The sequence below is a fragment of the Diachasmimorpha longicaudata genome, chromosome 1 (genome assembly GCF_034640455.1).
Source record: "Diachasmimorpha longicaudata isolate KC_UGA_2023 chromosome 1, iyDiaLong2, whole genome shotgun sequence".
Taxonomy (NCBI): Eukaryota; Metazoa; Arthropoda; class Insecta; order Hymenoptera; family Braconidae; genus Diachasmimorpha; species Diachasmimorpha longicaudata.
This window is the reverse complement of record NC_087225.1, coordinates 10,728,626-10,744,272: the sequence shown is the minus strand read 5'-3', so window position 1 is coordinate 10,744,272 and position 15,647 is coordinate 10,728,626. Positions and strand designations below refer to the sequence as shown.

Here is a 15,647-nt window from a genome sequence, read left to right as displayed (position 1 = left end):
GTTAACAGAAAGACGGGGAATTATGACTATGATAGGCATGTAACGATTATCATTCATCCCCTTAAATGTCATCCGGCTCGAGAGCACCCCTCGAGTTGGGTCAAGTGTATATTGTTGTGTATCTGTTCAGTGGAGAGGGGGTATCGTGGAGAAAGAATTGCAACTATTTCATTTAGGGAAGATTAGACGGATTATGGAGCGAGTGACACAGGGGGAGAATGCCCGGAGCCTTTGGGCTACACGCAGATGCTTGATTAAAGAGACGACTTTTCGAGTGACTCGAGATCATGGAGACTAATTAAGTCAAATTGTCAAGAAAAAAATATCTTTCTTATTGCTGAACTAATCCAAGTGAAACAAAAAAATCATATCAGAATATTTATTATTTAGGAATTGGCGATATTTTTTTTTCTATTCGGAAATATCCAATTGAGATTGTTTAACATTACTAGATTGTCTAGAAAAAAATCCATTGTTTACAAAAACTTTCGAAATTGTAATTAATTCCAAACTACAGGAAGTTTTTTTGGTACTTTTTAATGATCCCTCTGAGGGTGGAAAATCTTCATGAAGAAATGCGGATTTTAATTAATGAACCCTTTCAATCACTTTGAGATTTAACTGGAATTATCTGTGATGAATGTCCAACCGTGATTTTAATTGGATCAAATCCTCGTCAACTTCTATCATGATTTCAACTCAGTACAGTAACAGATTAATCGTGGGGATAAATGCTTTGTGTTTAGTTTTATTGTCAATGGATCATTAGAGAAAATCCGGGAGGTGATTCTCGTGATGGTAGCGTTAATCCAAAAAGGTAATGATGTACGTTGCATCATAATTACGTCAATATTCCCGAAAAAAAAAACTGATTTAACTCACGGAAACGTGCACGTGAAATTTATCCCGGGAAAGAAAAGATTGAAATCGTGGATTTTTTTTCCTTTTTTTTCGATCCCCCCAGCGAGGGGATAATTTCTCATAATTTTCCAATTGGAATAGAGGAAAGATGGCAAAACAAAGACTAATATTCCTGTTTGAAATATTATTTCTCGTTAAAAAACCTTAAAAATCCAGAAGTTATTAATGAAAAATGATAGTGCTCCAGGATGGATAGGTAAACTCTGTTCATGGAAATTAATCTAACGTCTATATTTATCGATATTTATCGATTATCATGTCTCTTTGTTTGTCCACATGTATGAATTTTATCAGTCACTGTCAATTACCGGTTGACGTTCAGAATAGTTTTCGTATCGTTTGGTCCATAGTAGAATTTTAATTTTTTTTCTATTTTGGAACAGGAAGATTGGATGTATGGAAGGGACATACCACCAGGATCAGGAATAATCAGGAAATGACGCTTAATGCCAGGATATGTCTGCTGTTGCGTCTTGCAACCCCTCGTCACAATGAAGAATCAAATGTTCTCACAATTTAACACTCCTATTTTCACACTTGTACACACACATATCACCCACTGGCTCATAAATTTAACGAAGGAATTTACAATTCAGGAGCAAAGTCATAAACCGAGATAAGTTTTGGCTTATTAGCTAGTCGATAAATGTCTCAAAATTTGAGGAAGCTAGTAAAATTTTCGCTATGCCATGTTTTGTGTGGTAAATTAAAATTCTGCTGCCTCCATTAAATTCAGAGATATTACCCAAAAACTCCACTCAAAATAAGTTAGCATATCACGATATATTCCTTCGTAACTGAATTACAAACTGAAATCCTAATCAATCCCTCAAAAACCGATATTTATATAAATTCCCGTGAACTGGATAGACCGCACAAATAAGCAGAGAGAACAATGAAGACAACCGCGCATACGAACCGCGCATAACACTAACATGGCCGCCGTGGCGTCGCATTTCGCGGCTTTTCTAGAGACACAACACATTTCCACTTGTTGCTTCACGACACTGACTATTACCGAATCTTCACATTTAAAATTATTAATTATCCGACTATATATAAAAAGACGTGGTAAATTCACGGCCCACCAACCCTCTCGTTACGGAATTATTGACTAAAATCCTGATCTATCCCCACAAAAGCCGACACTTCCGCCGATTCCCGTGCACTGTACGGACAACACAACGCGTATGCCGAGAGATGAGACCGCCGCGCATGTGAATTGCGCATAACAAAAAGATGGCTGCCGTGGCGTCGCATTTCCCGGCTTCTTGGAAGAGAACTCACATTTACACTTGTTGCTTCACGACACTCGCAATTACTGAATCCCCACAATTAATTATCACTTCTTCGATTTTAATCATAACGACGCGGCAAATTCACATCCCACCAGTCCCTTTGTTACTGAATTATCGATTAAAATCTTGATCTATCCCTCAAAAGTCAACACTTCCGTTGATTCCCGTGCACTGGACGGACGACACAGAATAAAACAAGAAAATGACACGGCCGCGCAGCCGACTGCGCATAACAAGAAGATGGCCGCCGTGACGTCACATTTCGCGGTATTTCTACACAGAATGCGCATTACCACAGTTATACTGTTTTTTTCACGACACTCATAATTACCGACTCTCCGCAATGAATTATCAATTATCTAATGAAATAATTAATCAGTTACTCGATTGGAACCGTTATTTTCACGTATCTATGCACGGATACCCGATAAATGCACGTCCCACCAGCCCCTTCATTACTAAATTAGCAACTGAAATCCTGATCAATCCCTCAAAAGCCGATATTTTTGTCGATTCCCGTGCACTGGACGGATCACAACTGAGAATAACTAGAGAGAAAGATGAAGGCGGCGCACTCGTACTGCGCATAGTTGACGACAAAACCATCGTGGCCGCTGGATTTCGCGGTTTTTCTAGAGAAAACGCACACTACGATATTTACACCAGTTTTGTCACGACACTTGTAATTACCGACCCTTCATTATTAATTATCCATTATTTGATCACAAAATTAGTCAATAACTCGAGTGAAACGATTACTTTCACGTATTTTTACGACAACCGGACGCAGCAAATGTACACTCAACTCTGAGAACAACAGGTCAGTCAGCGCCTGCGCACTTTCCTCGTCCAGTGGGGGGGCAATATGGCCGCCCAACCGGCGTTTTTGGCGGTTCACTCGCGATTTATCCCGATTTCTCCCGGCGTCATCTACTCATATCGATAATTAGAGTCATCACTACGTCGTAAGTCATGAATTACTCATCGATTGTTAATTAGTTTATTGAAAACGCATTAAAAAAATTTATGACGCGTATCAAATCGTCATTGAACGGTCGGAAATCGACGTTGTTGTCGATGTATTTAGACCGATGTTGTTTAGCTTAACATGAAATTCCTAAAATTATTTTGGAAAAAATCGTGCAAAATGAACTAGGCTTGACCTCACAGGCTCGCATTTCGCGCTTGCGCAATCTATTTACACATGGTCGCCTTGCCTTCGCGGTGTTTTTACGTCTCGATGACATTGTCACATGTCACCTCGTGTATTTCGTCCTCGCGAGTGAAATTTCTACTAATAACTTATCAATTGTGCTAAAAAATATCCTTCGAGTATTCTAGAATATCAAATTGAATGATATTTATACGAAAGTGAAAAAATGGTCGGTGGTATCTCGCATAATGGACAGAAGGCAATTATTTTGGCCGGTTGTGCTTGTGTTGGGGCGTACGTTGCTTATCATTATTGGAAGAAAAGGGAGTTGAAGACTATTGATGAGGGCTTCGAAGACCTCGCAAAGGTATATTTGATTTATTTAAAGAATTTGTTCACATTTTAACAATCCAAAGGTATTGAAGTCAGGTTATCTTGTTGCCAATTTATTTTGTTGCCTATACCTCAGAATCAGACAAACCATAGCATTTGGACAGCTTAAAACTTATTTTAAAACTTACAACATTACCTGGAATGTGAAAAAAAATGTCAGATAGATCCACTCTGCCCTTCCTGAGTTATTACACACGAAAGGCGAGCCCAGGATGTCTTTCAGGAAGCAACCTATTGCTTTTGGGACTCCTAACGGGCTAATATCTTCTGATTGAACGAGACGATTTCTATGAGTCGAAGGTTATTTTGTAGATTGAAAAATTATTTTGAAAACTAATGGAACAATCAGGAAATCGTCTCTGCCATTCAGGAGTTATTGAAGATAAACGACCCTGAATGTGCAGCAAATAACCTATCACTTTTTGTGCTCAGGTCGATGACACTCATGAACGACGCGTCCTCCTCCTGGGGCTCGATGGTGCTGGCAAGACTTCTGTCATGAACCAGGCAGTTGCTGCTGAGAGTCGTGGCAACTTCTATCAAATGCCACCAAAGCCCACTGATGGATTTGCAGTTTACAAACTGAGAAAGGGGGATTACGTTTTCAATGTGTGGGAGAGTGAGTATCATGTGCAATTTCAATAGTTTAACGATAAAGAAAATTTATTATTCTGAGGAATCGGCTTTCTTTATTAAACAATAAGAAGATATTAATATATTAATTTTCTTGATTTATTTCATTTGCAGTTGGTGGAGGTGATGATACTAGAAAATATTGGAGTAATTTCCTCCAAGACACAGATCTACTTGTGTTCCTAGTTGATGCTGCTAATTCTGCTAAATTAGCAGTGGCAGTGCAAATGCTCAAGCAACTACTTGGAGACCAGAGGATGGACAGTGTCCCTATTTTAGTTGTGGCAAACAAACAGGTAGGATAAAGTAATTAATTAAATTCATAATACATGGTAATTGCGAATGGCTTAGTTATTTAGAGTTTGCTTTTCTTGAAATCATTTTTAACGTATTGTAACGTAAATTGTAATTTCTTTGAGATACAGCCTTTTTTTATTTACAGTTTATTTTGGGAATCGATTTTGCTTTACCCGGATCGTGTTTTCCGAGAATGAATTTATTTTTTACATTTTTTAGGATGATCCCCAGGCTATGAAGCCGAATCAGATAAAAGAAGCGCTGGACCTCTACAGTATTTCGCCCCATCAGCACCATGTAGAAGTTATTGGATGTCAGACAGGACCTCTTCCAGCTTTGGAGCCAGGAGTTACAGAGTACGATTGGTATCATCCCTCCATCGAAACGGTCAGAAAGAAAATATTTACGTTATCAACACTATCTTGAATTTTAAACTGAGAAAATAATCATCTCCACTTTCCGCTTCCTTCGAGGAAACGAAAATTTAATTTTTTAAATAATCTGTTATCTCCCAGAATTGGAGTTTGAATGCGATTCAAGCTCATGTGCGAAAACCGAAGTAAAAAGATCAAAACGTTTACGCCCCTTGGGGAGATTAATCAGTTTCGTACTAAATTAATGAGATAATTCCGATGCAATGATACAAAACTAAAAAAAATTGATTACTGAATATCCACAAAATTAAGCTTTCTTCAGACAAATCCTTCTGAATTAATGAATTGCTATGAAATCTATTAGTTATCAAGTGAAGATGAAACCTAACCAGATCTCAATCTTCATGAAAAATTATTATAGTCACTATGAATAGAAGATAGCTTCATACGGAGCTAAATAAATCAATTTATTAATTCAAGTTTAACTTACGAAGTTACCCCAGTGAAGCTTCTTCAGCGTGAATTAATTCATAACAGATTTATTACTCGTAAATTGAAAGAACATCTAATCCCAAGGAAAAGTCGCTAAAACCACTACCACCATTCACAGCATTGGTAAAATGAACATTCTCAATTTTTTAATGGTGGGAACTAGTACTTCTTCCGCTCGCGTACAAAAAAATACCGAAAAGTCGGAGAAATTATAAAAATAAAAAATATACTTTTTTCGCCAGAATTATATAAAGGGATATTTTCCAGCTCATACGTGATAAAACGTTTGCGCTAAAGAATAATCAATCAACTTCGGAATAAGTTAACGAAATTATTTCCATCACGTACTCCAGAACTGATGAGGTTAAATGAATTACAACATAACATAATTTGTGGTTTTGAAAACTTCATACGTAACAAACAAATTATGGAAATGATCTGAACTTTATTTTACAATCCATTAGATCATTAAAATAATTTTAAGAGTTCTTTATTATAATTCAAAAGATGGTATTGAACGGGTATTCAATCATCCAACCAAAAGATACTTCCAAGAGTCATTGAAAAATTATATTCTTTCAAGAAAACGAGGGAAATTAACTGATACTTATTTACACTTGCGTTTTTGTAATAAAGTAAATCAAGTTTGTGATAGAAGGGCGGTATTTATTCATTATCATCGCCATTCATATCTCTTCAATTGATTTTTTTTTTAATCTTCTACATTCTCCTCAGCATTATTATCTTATAATGCTTTATCTCCTTCCAAGGTCCGTTCGTCCTCCTCATTGTCATCTTCTTATAGAAATTATTAATTTACTGCCATCAACAATATTCATTCACTGTCATCCTCGTCTGTGACAAATTCCCCATCGTCGAGGATATCATCTTCCGATAGTTCTTCCTCACACATGTCGTCCAGATCCCTAAAGCCCTCTGCAGCGTCGTCTCCCTCGAGATCTTCACTATCCTCACTGTCACTAGATGATAACTTCGAAATATGATAACTTTTACCATTTTTTGTTTTATGCGCTTTTTTTCCTTCAGCAGTCTCGCCCTCCTCATCACTCTCCTCATCAGGGAATAACTTCAATTTTCGCTCTGCGGATTGATCTATGGAACCTTCTGTATTATTTTCACTGTCATCATCTTCCAATGTTTTATCTGTCTCAAACGTGTCTTCTTCATCTTCTCCAATGGTCTCTTCGATCCACTGCCCGATTACACTCCTCTTCTCCTTCTTCTCCTTCCTCTTGCAATACTTCTCAACATTTTCAGCCGCAATCTTCTTCCTCGTCTCCTCTAATGTCATCGGATCGTCCAGGACAATGTCCCCACTGTGCACGAGGTACTCACCATACTGTTCAGGAATATTCTTAAACGTGTTTATCTTCTGGCGAATCTGTCTCCAAGTGAGTTGGTAATAGTTCTTTTTATCTCGTGCCATTGCCTCGTAATCGTCTCCGTACTTGTCCATTAGTTGTGTTAGGAACAGAACCTGCCCTTTGGGAAGTCGGAACATCCTCTCTCTGGGTGCTCTGGCCTCTGCTTCTAGGTCTCTAGCAACTTGGATCTTCTTTGGTGTTCTCTTCGTCGGAGTGATTTCCTCGTCACTTTCTGATAGTTCACCTGATGCTTTTCGTTTCGCGGATTTTATCAACGCACTCTTCACATTTGGGACCTTCAGAACATGGTTAGGGTTGTAGCCTAGACCCATTTCTTGCAAATTGCTTTTTGTGGATTTTTTAGAGTTCCAGGCTTCCTTTATCTGTGAACTGTAATTTTTTTACGTCATTTTGGAGTAATTAATACTCAGGGTTCAATCTATTGCGAGCAACATTTATCTATCGAAAGCACAATTAATTAAGTAATGAGTTGATCTTGGTTTGCAATTTCGTATAAATCAATGCGGACTTTTCCATTGCAGCAGCTATTAAATTCCACGTTTATCCATTGACAGGCGACTATTTAAAATTACTTTTTTATAAAGAGAAACCACGATATCTTCTTGATTTAGATGTAAATAAAATTGATTTAATAAGTAATTTTTCTTCCATATTTCCGTTAAATTTGTCATAATTGTAAATTTTGAGAAAGACTGATAAAAACTTTGTTAGGTTAAACATTACTTACCAAGTTATACTCGGGACTTTTCTGAGTTTATTCCGCAATCTTTTTCTGTTTATACTGACTTTGTAGGTCTTCTTACGCTTCAATTTTCGCACTTTCGGCATTTTAAGGTTTTTTTCAACTCAGTTGATAGACAAATGCTATAAATTTTTGTTTGTGTATCACACGTGTGCTCTGCGGAAACGAATATTATGTACAGTATCTCCCGGTGAATAGGTTCACTTCGTTGTCAACAAGTATACAGTTACCATCTGATGGTAAACCAGTTTACGTTCTAATCATTTCAAGGTTTTGAACCACCGTCCCTATTCAAATGATAATCAATAAGGGCATACGACCGACAGTTGAAATGTTTAGTTACTCTCGCAGGCTATATTTTTTATTTAACGAAATAAAAAAAATTGTACTCATGAATGATAGTTGCGATCCGTGAAAACTCCAGAATTCAATCATAACAAAATTATATTTATTCCATTTTTTCATACAAGATCAATACAAAATATCGATATAATAATTCTTCATTACTCGCAACAGGCACACTATAACAGAATATTCAAGATCAACGAAACATTACACAGAACTCAACTTGGTATTCCATCCGAATTCCATGGTAAGGTAATGAATCACGAATCAGAAACGTCAATCCGACTCATTCACCCCTTCCCTATGGAATCAGACCGAAACGAGCATTCCCCACATCCACAACGACTCAAGCATATTACCAAGAGTAATGAGCACCAAGCCCTTTGAAGCTAGCATGAGAGACTCCATGTCCAGCGTATTCGTAAGCAGGTGCAGAGTATGGCTTTGCTGGAGCTGCAGCATATGTTTTGGTGGCCGGTGTGGTTTCGGCATAACCGTGATAAGCTTGTGCTTCATACTTCTTAGCCGGAGCACTCTCGGCATAACTGTGATAAGCCTGTGCCTCGTAAGTCTTGGCAGGAGCAACTTCAGCATAACCACGATAAGCTTGGGCTTCATAAGTCTTGGGAACAGCTGGCGTCTCGGAGTAGCTGTGGTAGGCACCTGCAGCAGGAGCCTCGGCGGCCTCATCATAGGTGTGATAAGCCGATGGTGCGTAAAACTTCATTGGGGCAACTTCGGCATGACTGTGATAAGCCGATGTTGAGTAAGCCTTGACTGGAGCTGCCTTGGATGGACCTGAATAGGATTTGACTGGTGTAGACTGGACATAGCTGTGATGAACGGGTGCAGCATAAGACTTCATTGGAGCAGCGTCGACATAAGTGTAATAGGCAGGTGCGGAGTATTCCTTGACTGGAGAAGGCTTGGGATATGTGTAGTAAGTTGGTGCGGAATAAGGTTTGGAAGTGACTGGTGCTTCGTAGTTGTGGTAGCTGGAGCTAGCGTAGGTCTTGGCCTCCGTTGGAGCGGAGTGAATGTAGGCTGGCTGGGCTGGGTGGCTGTAGTATTGGGTATCGTGGTTCACTCGCTCGTTTGTCACGTGCACAGTCGCATGTGGTGACTTGACAGCACTATTGTACCTTGTTGAGCCAGTCTTGCCTCCAGCACCTTTATGCGTTGACTCCTGAGAATATGCCACGCTCTTGTGATCCGCTGATGCTGTTTCAATGTTATAGGAGGCCACTCACGTGTGATATGCGATTGCCACCAAAGCGGCGAGGACAATGAGCTAGAGATAATAGTTCAGGGATTAACAGATTGCGAATTTGAAGAGACATTGATTCATTACAAATTTTATTCTATTGTGCAATTCTTAGCGAGTGTTAACGCCACTTAACGACTATTCATCACCAATTAACGACAAATGTGGGTGCATTTGACAAAATCAACTGTGAATGGTTGTAGCCGAGTGAGGAAAATTCTTATTGTTCTAACCGAATGCACTTCAACAATTGTAAATGGACGGGAATCCTTTGAATTTTTTATATACTCACTTTGAAAGCCATTTCAGGTAGACTGAATTGATACTTTGCCAGGATAAGCTTGTTGAGTTCTGTGACATCGAGAGATTCGAATCGTTATTTATATCTGGACCAAGATTTAGGGAATGGGAGAATATCGCCTAACTTGTCTCACTGATTCGTTTGTTTTCTTTCTCTCCTCTGAAGGGGGAGAAAAGTGTCTCTCTTCCCACAATTGCCCCAGTAAACTCCAATGATGTGACTGATATAGAAATTAAGTAGGCGGGAGGAAAGAGTAAATACAAGCAAATGCAAACGGTTTTTTATGATTGCGACAACTGTTTTCTTGCAAAGGGAAAGGGGAAGAGTTTGGTGAGACGTTTACAGACGTGGTGAACAGGCTTGTAGGGGAGCTACAGCATGGGGCGCAAAATTTTGAGATTTATGGTCAGAGAGCGACGTGACTGATTGCAACTACACATTCATTAATTCATTTATTTGATGGATTTAGGACCATTTCCGCAGATTTTCTATGATTTCGGGGCATTCATGAGGAACAGAAACAAAGCGGATTTTTTCCTGCCTGTCATGATAAAATTCATCAAGAAAATCTGGCACTTCCGCTGAGAAATTGTTTATTTTTCCCCGTTTTTGTTAATTTTCTTTACTATAACGATAGATTTCTTGGAATTGGAAAAATCGTTTATTGGCTTCTAAAAAAAGACTGATTAGGACTCGTATAAACTTCGAATGGAAGTCCACATTTGATTGGATTTTTTCCAGCGAATAATTTTTTATTCATTTTTTACTGGACAAGTAACATAATTTTGAATGAAATTTAATTGGGTTTCCTGTTGAATTAATTAAGTTTTTTACATGAAATTTTTTTGATTCGTTGAATCAGAGTGAAAACCGGAACCAAACGTCATATTCCGGTACGATAGCTCTATTTGACCTATGCGACAATTATAGATCAGCCTATCAAGGTCGTACTTTCTCCGAAATACCTACCTCGATAGCCGGACCAATTGGGGCATACGTGGCTCAGACATTCGTATTACATATCCAATCGGATTAACATGAGAAAGTGTCTTATCGATTGTGTTGATTAAGTACCTATCATTTCTGGCTATCGCTCTCTCAATCTCTCTTGTACTCTAATGGCAATCGAAAAACAAGAGGCATTCCAATATTTTCAATAAATTTTATTAATGAAAGGTACAGAGTATGACTGAATAAATAATAGTATGTTGTTGCGGACAGACTCATGAATATTTCCCATCAGAAATCAAATTTGTATCCATTTCCAGTGACTTTAACATGTGCAACGGATGGAGCGGATGAATACGCTACACCGAGTAAATTCTGAGCCTCTTGGGGGCGTTGAGATACTGCTTGTTCAGGGATCTGTAAAGTTAAATATATTGGGGTGATTAAGGAAGCCATTGAATGCTGAAAACACTCCTCCGCTAATCTTTCTCTAGAGATTTAGAGAATATCTCAATTTTTTTGTTATAATCACGAGATATCACTGCCTACGATTTAACGACAAAAAGATAAATTCATTGCTGCCATTCACGATTGGGTATCTTGAATTTAAGATTTGGTAAGCCATACAATCACCTGCTGGTTCTGCAGTGTGGCTTGACCCTGTGACTGCAGTTGAAGTAATTGCGTTTGGCGTTGGGCCAACAGTTGATTCAGCTGCGCCTGATACGCCTCAGATTGAGTTTGCAAGTGGGAATTCTGGGAAAATTGTTGAGCCTGATAGTAAGCTAGTGTAGATGGATCCAATTGGGATTGCTGATAAGGTAAAGACTGCGCAGGGAGGTGTTGAGAAATTGGCGGCACGTAGGGTGATGAAGCGTATGCGGAAGATACGGGCGATGTTGGGAAATAACCTGTAACGAGGAAGAGAACTTCCCTCAGATAGAGAGTGAGAGAGTGTGCAATCTCAATCATCAGAGATGATTTTGATTATGTCACTTAGGAAACAATGGAGATAATGGATAGATCAACCCAAATTACCGAGTCCTGGATTTCTGTATGCCAGTGCTTGCGCAACATTTGGAAAAACCTTCTGTGCGAGGTGCGGATTCCCGATACTTGAGCTGAATGCCTGATGAGAGCTGGGGCCATTGAAGGAATAAGAAGTTTGGGTTAATCCTGGACGAATAAAACTGAAGGACGCGTGCTGCTCAGCACCACCGAGAAAGTTCGAGGGTTTTATACCGTTAACGGGTGCTTCGGATGACGCTAATCCACACATCAGTCCAACAGACATCAGGAAAATCTGGAAAACAGAATCATTCAAGAAAAGCTCCGGTCTTTAAGGCTATGAGAATATTTTCTTCTCAATCACTTCCCCAATAATTGGAAAGACAGAATAGAAGATTCAAAATTTCTAGAGTGCAGTCACAAAAGTTATGAATACTCACCAGCATGGCGACAACCCTTCTTTCCTTTTTGAATTAAATATTGAGGATGAGAATTGTGACCTGGGGCTTTTGGCACGAGTGAAAATCAAGTCGGTAATCTAACGTCAACCGACTTCGTGGGGATTATATACTGCGGAAGCATTGGATACAAGAACGTGATGTGCATATCATATATTACTTATCCCTGAAGACACTTTCCCCTCCCGTCGAAGACGTTGCCCGACAAACTGAGCATCATAATCGCGCCGGTGGTTCGTGGGCACGGGCGAAAGCATTTCGCGTTACAACCTTTTTGAATTGAGGGATACGCACTTTGAATAAATTTCGCCCTCCGCTATTTTCCTTTTTTTTTTGAAGGGAGGTCGTAGGGTCCTTCAGAAATCCGGGTAAATTAGTTTTCCATACATTTTTTTTCTCATCCGTGACATTTTCTATTCGGTTCACTGCGTGGAAATAAAGAATAGGTACTTTAGGGGTAATTAAATTAAGTGGAAGGTGATTAATGGAGAGGGGAGGAAAAACGACGAGTTTCAGTAGTTAAATCGTGTGGCTGGCAAATGCGACCCGGGGCTAATTGTGGCCGCTAAAATCGATGGAGGGAGAATATATGGGGCACTTTTAATCCGTGAATATCTGCAATTTCCTATCATCGATAAAAGCTATTAGGCATTCAGACGGTTTTCCCGAATTGTTCGATATTTATGGGCATCGGTACGGATATCTCCCTCAGTGAAAATATTTATTCAGGTTAACATCAAGGGACAAAGCTAATATTGACTACTATCGAGGTATCATTCGTGGTATAGGTGCTCACTGTTTCTCTAAGACAATTTTTGATGTAATGAAAAAGTCGACACATCTCTTGGCTGTTTTCCAGAAATATCTCCCAATGTAACAGAGATAACCGAACTTTTGCAATGGCTTTTTTTACAGAGGGAGATAAGGACTATAGCACTGGTACGACCATAATTTTGCTAGCTTCCTGGTATTTCCCGATAGTGTTGCCCAAATAGTGATAAATAATCTTACAAAAAAGATATACTCGAGAGATTAGTTTTTCAAATTAAGACAGCAATACGTGAATTGCAAGTATTTACGTCCTTCTGATCTTACAATAATATTATGTATGAACTGATTGGGCAGTATATTTTCATACATGTCTTTCTGTATGCATTTTGCAAAAAATAATCACACTGGAATTAATAATGTCCTCGTATTTTTCCATACAATTATAAATTTCCTATAACAAAATGCTTTGAAATTTCAGTGAGCAAATTCAAAATCAATGTTAGATCAGCATAGCCAATGTACCCTATTTATGTTGCAGCCCCTTCTAGTTTCTTATACGTTAATTCGTATGTTGTGAATAGTGTTAATCCACAATTATGTGGGATAGTGCAGTAATTTCATACACTCACACAAATCCATTGGATTTATCTATTGAAACCACAGGGCTATTTGATAGGGGAAATAAGGTAGGGTGCAGGGGTGGAAGGAGTTCAGAATGAAGGGGGAGTAAATGATAGTATCGAGTGATACTGTTGGGTTTCAAGAGGTAAAGTGTATTGGCACTGAAGGTGATATCTCGAGTCTATGTATTTCGATTTGCACAAAAGGCTGGAACAATCTAGGTTCAGTCTATGATAACGTTATACATCCAATCAGACAGATGACGCATGTGAATTGAATAAAACAGTTTCATTGAAATTTCTCAATTTACTTTAACGATTTGTGTATTCAAAACCAAATAAAATTAATTTATTCCAATAGAAACGTTTCATTTGTGTGACATGAATGTATTCTAAATGAAGTACCATTTCATGTTTGCCAATTGGTTTTCGGAATAATGATTTTATTTCCAACAAATTGATATGAATAATTTAATTAGAAGAATTAATATATATAAACTGTAAATCAAACCATCAATTGATAGTCGTCGTAATTATGCTGATATTGCTAGCATCAATCAGTGCTACTGTAATACTTAATAATTAGTATTGAGTACCTCCGAAAGGCCAGTGGCTAGAGGTATAGCTGCTCCAATCTGTCAACATGGTAGCTAATCCTAATTAATTGCCCAAGAACGTCCATTGAGGAAAACAGTGTAAATTCACGGGAATGATTAATCCCATTTTGCATTTTAGGAGCTGAGTTTCAAAACAGCTTGCTATGACTCGCTAGTATGTCATTAATAATTCGGAGTAAAAGTTGATACATGTTTGATTTTTGAAAGCGTTGTGAAACCACACCGACCGAATTCGATTATATGTCACGTCATTTATTCCATTTTGAGTGGAATATAATAATTTTATTTTCATCGAATGATATTCAATATAATTAAATTAAATGCCTTGATAAGTGATTAAGGAAAAAACGGAAATAACAATTATACGTTATTTCCAATTATCTATGGAAGGTATCATTAGATTTTGACACTAACAGACGATAACTGCTATTATTCGTTAATTAAATAAGAAAGTTTTAGTTCATTAGGATTTTATATGGCTGGTTCGCTGCTGCAAACCAAAAATTGCTCTTTCGTTATGTACTCCCACTTCTCCGTTAGCTACCTGACTAATTAATTATTAATTAATTTTCTGGAAAACTCAAATTATCTAGAATATTCCAGTATTCGATTGGATTTCACTGACCCTTAAGAGTCACTCCGTGAGTGACCCTCAACAATGAAATGTAAGACGTGGATACGTCAATACAATCTCAATTATTAAATGAAGCGGTAGGAGTTCAACATGAAATGAAACCCGATAGTGAATTTTTGAATACTGAGGTAACGCGACCTGAATATCAGCAATTACTGAAATTGAAAAGTACATCCGTTTGAATATTCAGCTTGTAATGGTTCCGTAATGTCGGTATTCGTCAAATTATCCTCAGATAATTTTGATGGAAAATTCCATGGCATATCCCGATGAAATAGGAATTTTCATTTAATTCACCATTGGAAATTCCCGTGACCCATCAATACTCTGCGGCATCACCTAATGTCTATTTGCAATTAATTTAAATACAATTTCCCTGACTTAACAAAACGGGGAAGTTCAATATGAAATGAAACCGAATAGTACATTTGGGAACACTGATGTGATGTGACCTGGATATCAATAATAGTTCAAATTGAGAAATGACATCTGTTTGCATATCCAGCACACAGTGGCTGTGACATTTCGTTAGTGAATGGAAAATTCACTGGAAGTGATAATGAAAAATTGTCCAGGTTATTCCAGTGTATCGATCTCTGTGAAATTACGAACGACCAATTCCGCACTATTCTCTCTTCCCAATTTGCACAAAAAAATAGAACATTAGTCGTGACTCGAAGAAATAACGGATATAAACATTTTCATTTCATTTGAATATTGAGCAATCTTGAAAGGGAATGGAAACGCTCCTTAATTATTTGCAAACCATTCGTTTCTCTCCTTCCTATTGGCCCATAAAACCTCACAGTCAATGTAAACGAGACAATTCAGTGAATACTATTTTTCATTATATTGCACCTCGGTGTAGTTACAATTCTCCGCAACATTGGCCTCTTTTCAATTGCCTCGTACGTAACAGGAAAATTGCATCGATGGTGATTGGATGTGTTCAACGAGGAATAGCATTAAAAG

The 15,647-nt window shown here is 38.2% G+C and overlaps 5 protein-coding genes across 13 annotated transcripts in view; 1 reads left to right on the top strand and 4 right to left on the bottom strand.

Annotated features, from left to right (window-relative positions):
- LOC135167414 (lachesin) overlaps window positions 1-3,034 on the bottom strand; it is a 310,790-nt gene extending 307,756 nt beyond the window's left edge. For all 9 annotated transcript variants that reach the window (XR_010299853.1, XR_010299852.1, XM_064130636.1 and 6 more), the window contains exon 1: window positions 1,333-3,034. The gene's annotated coding sequence lies outside the window, so the exon portion shown is untranslated. The remainder of the gene's footprint in view (window positions 1-1,332) is intronic.
- A 30-nt stretch (window positions 3,035-3,064) lies between these two features.
- LOC135167497 (ADP-ribosylation factor-like protein 2) lies at window positions 3,065-6,272 on the top strand. Its single transcript, XM_064130761.1, has 4 exons — window positions 3,065-3,739; window positions 4,198-4,384; window positions 4,513-4,694; window positions 4,915-6,272. The coding sequence occupies exons 1-4, from the start codon at window positions 3,599-3,601 to the stop codon at window positions 5,119-5,121; spliced, it is 717 nt and encodes a 238-aa protein (XP_063986831.1). The 5' UTR covers window positions 3,065-3,598; the 3' UTR covers window positions 5,122-6,272.
- Window positions 6,118-7,878, bottom strand: LOC135167472 (eukaryotic translation initiation factor 5B). Its single transcript, XM_064130714.1, has 2 exons — window positions 7,695-7,878; window positions 6,118-7,336 (listed from the first exon to the last, which is right to left on the bottom strand). Exons 1-2 carry the CDS (start codon window positions 7,793-7,795, stop codon window positions 6,397-6,399), a joined length of 1,041 nt encoding a protein of 346 aa, XP_063986784.1. The 5' UTR covers window positions 7,796-7,878; the 3' UTR covers window positions 6,118-6,396.
- A 531-nt stretch (window positions 7,879-8,409) lies between these two features.
- Window positions 8,410-10,700, bottom strand: LOC135169327 (cuticle protein-like). Its single transcript, XM_064134270.1, has 2 exons — window positions 10,694-10,700; window positions 8,410-9,275 (listed from the first exon to the last, which is right to left on the bottom strand). The coding sequence occupies exons 1-2, from the start codon at window positions 10,698-10,700 to the stop codon at window positions 8,410-8,412; spliced, it is 873 nt and encodes a 290-aa protein (XP_063990340.1).
- Window positions 10,701-10,767: 67 nt separating this feature from the next.
- On the bottom strand, window positions 10,768-12,146 carry LOC135167933 (uncharacterized). Its single transcript, XM_064131669.1, has 4 exons — window positions 12,016-12,146; window positions 11,606-11,870; window positions 11,201-11,478; window positions 10,768-10,984 (listed from the first exon to the last, which is right to left on the bottom strand). The coding sequence occupies exons 1-4, from the start codon at window positions 12,019-12,021 to the stop codon at window positions 10,859-10,861; spliced, it is 675 nt and encodes a 224-aa protein (XP_063987739.1). The 5' UTR covers window positions 12,022-12,146; the 3' UTR covers window positions 10,768-10,858.
- Window positions 12,147-15,647: the final 3,501 nt, after the last annotated feature.

Excerpts from the sequence above, each read along its gene's own strand:
- LOC135167497 (XM_064130761.1), top strand. The coding sequence starts at position 3,599 with ATGGTCGGTGGTATCTCGCATAATGGACAGAAGGCAATTATTTTGGCC. Across the intron at positions 3,740-4,197 it reads GCTTCGAAGACCTCGCAAAG|GTCGATGACACTCATGAACG; the intron begins GTATATTTGATT and ends TTTTGTGCTCAG. Across the intron at positions 4,695-4,914 it reads TAGTTGTGGCAAACAAACAG|GATGATCCCCAGGCTATGAA; the intron begins GTAGGATAAAGT and ends TACATTTTTTAG.
- LOC135167472 (XM_064130714.1), bottom strand. The coding sequence starts at position 7,795 with ATGCCGAAAGTGCGAAAATTGAAGCGTAAGAAGACCTACAAAGTCAGT. Across the intron at positions 7,337-7,694 it reads AAAGTCCCGAGTATAACTTG|TTCACAGATAAAGGAAGCCT; the intron begins GTAAGTAATGTT and ends AAAAAATTACAG.
- LOC135167933 (XM_064131669.1), bottom strand. Across the intron at positions 11,479-11,605 it reads ATACAGAAATCCAGGACTCG|GTTATTTCCCAACATCGCCC; the intron begins GTAATTTGGGTT and ends TCCTCGTTACAG. Across the intron at positions 10,985-11,200 it reads CCACACTGCAGAACCAGCAG|ATCCCTGAACAAGCAGTATC; the intron begins GTGATTGTATGG and ends TTAACTTTACAG.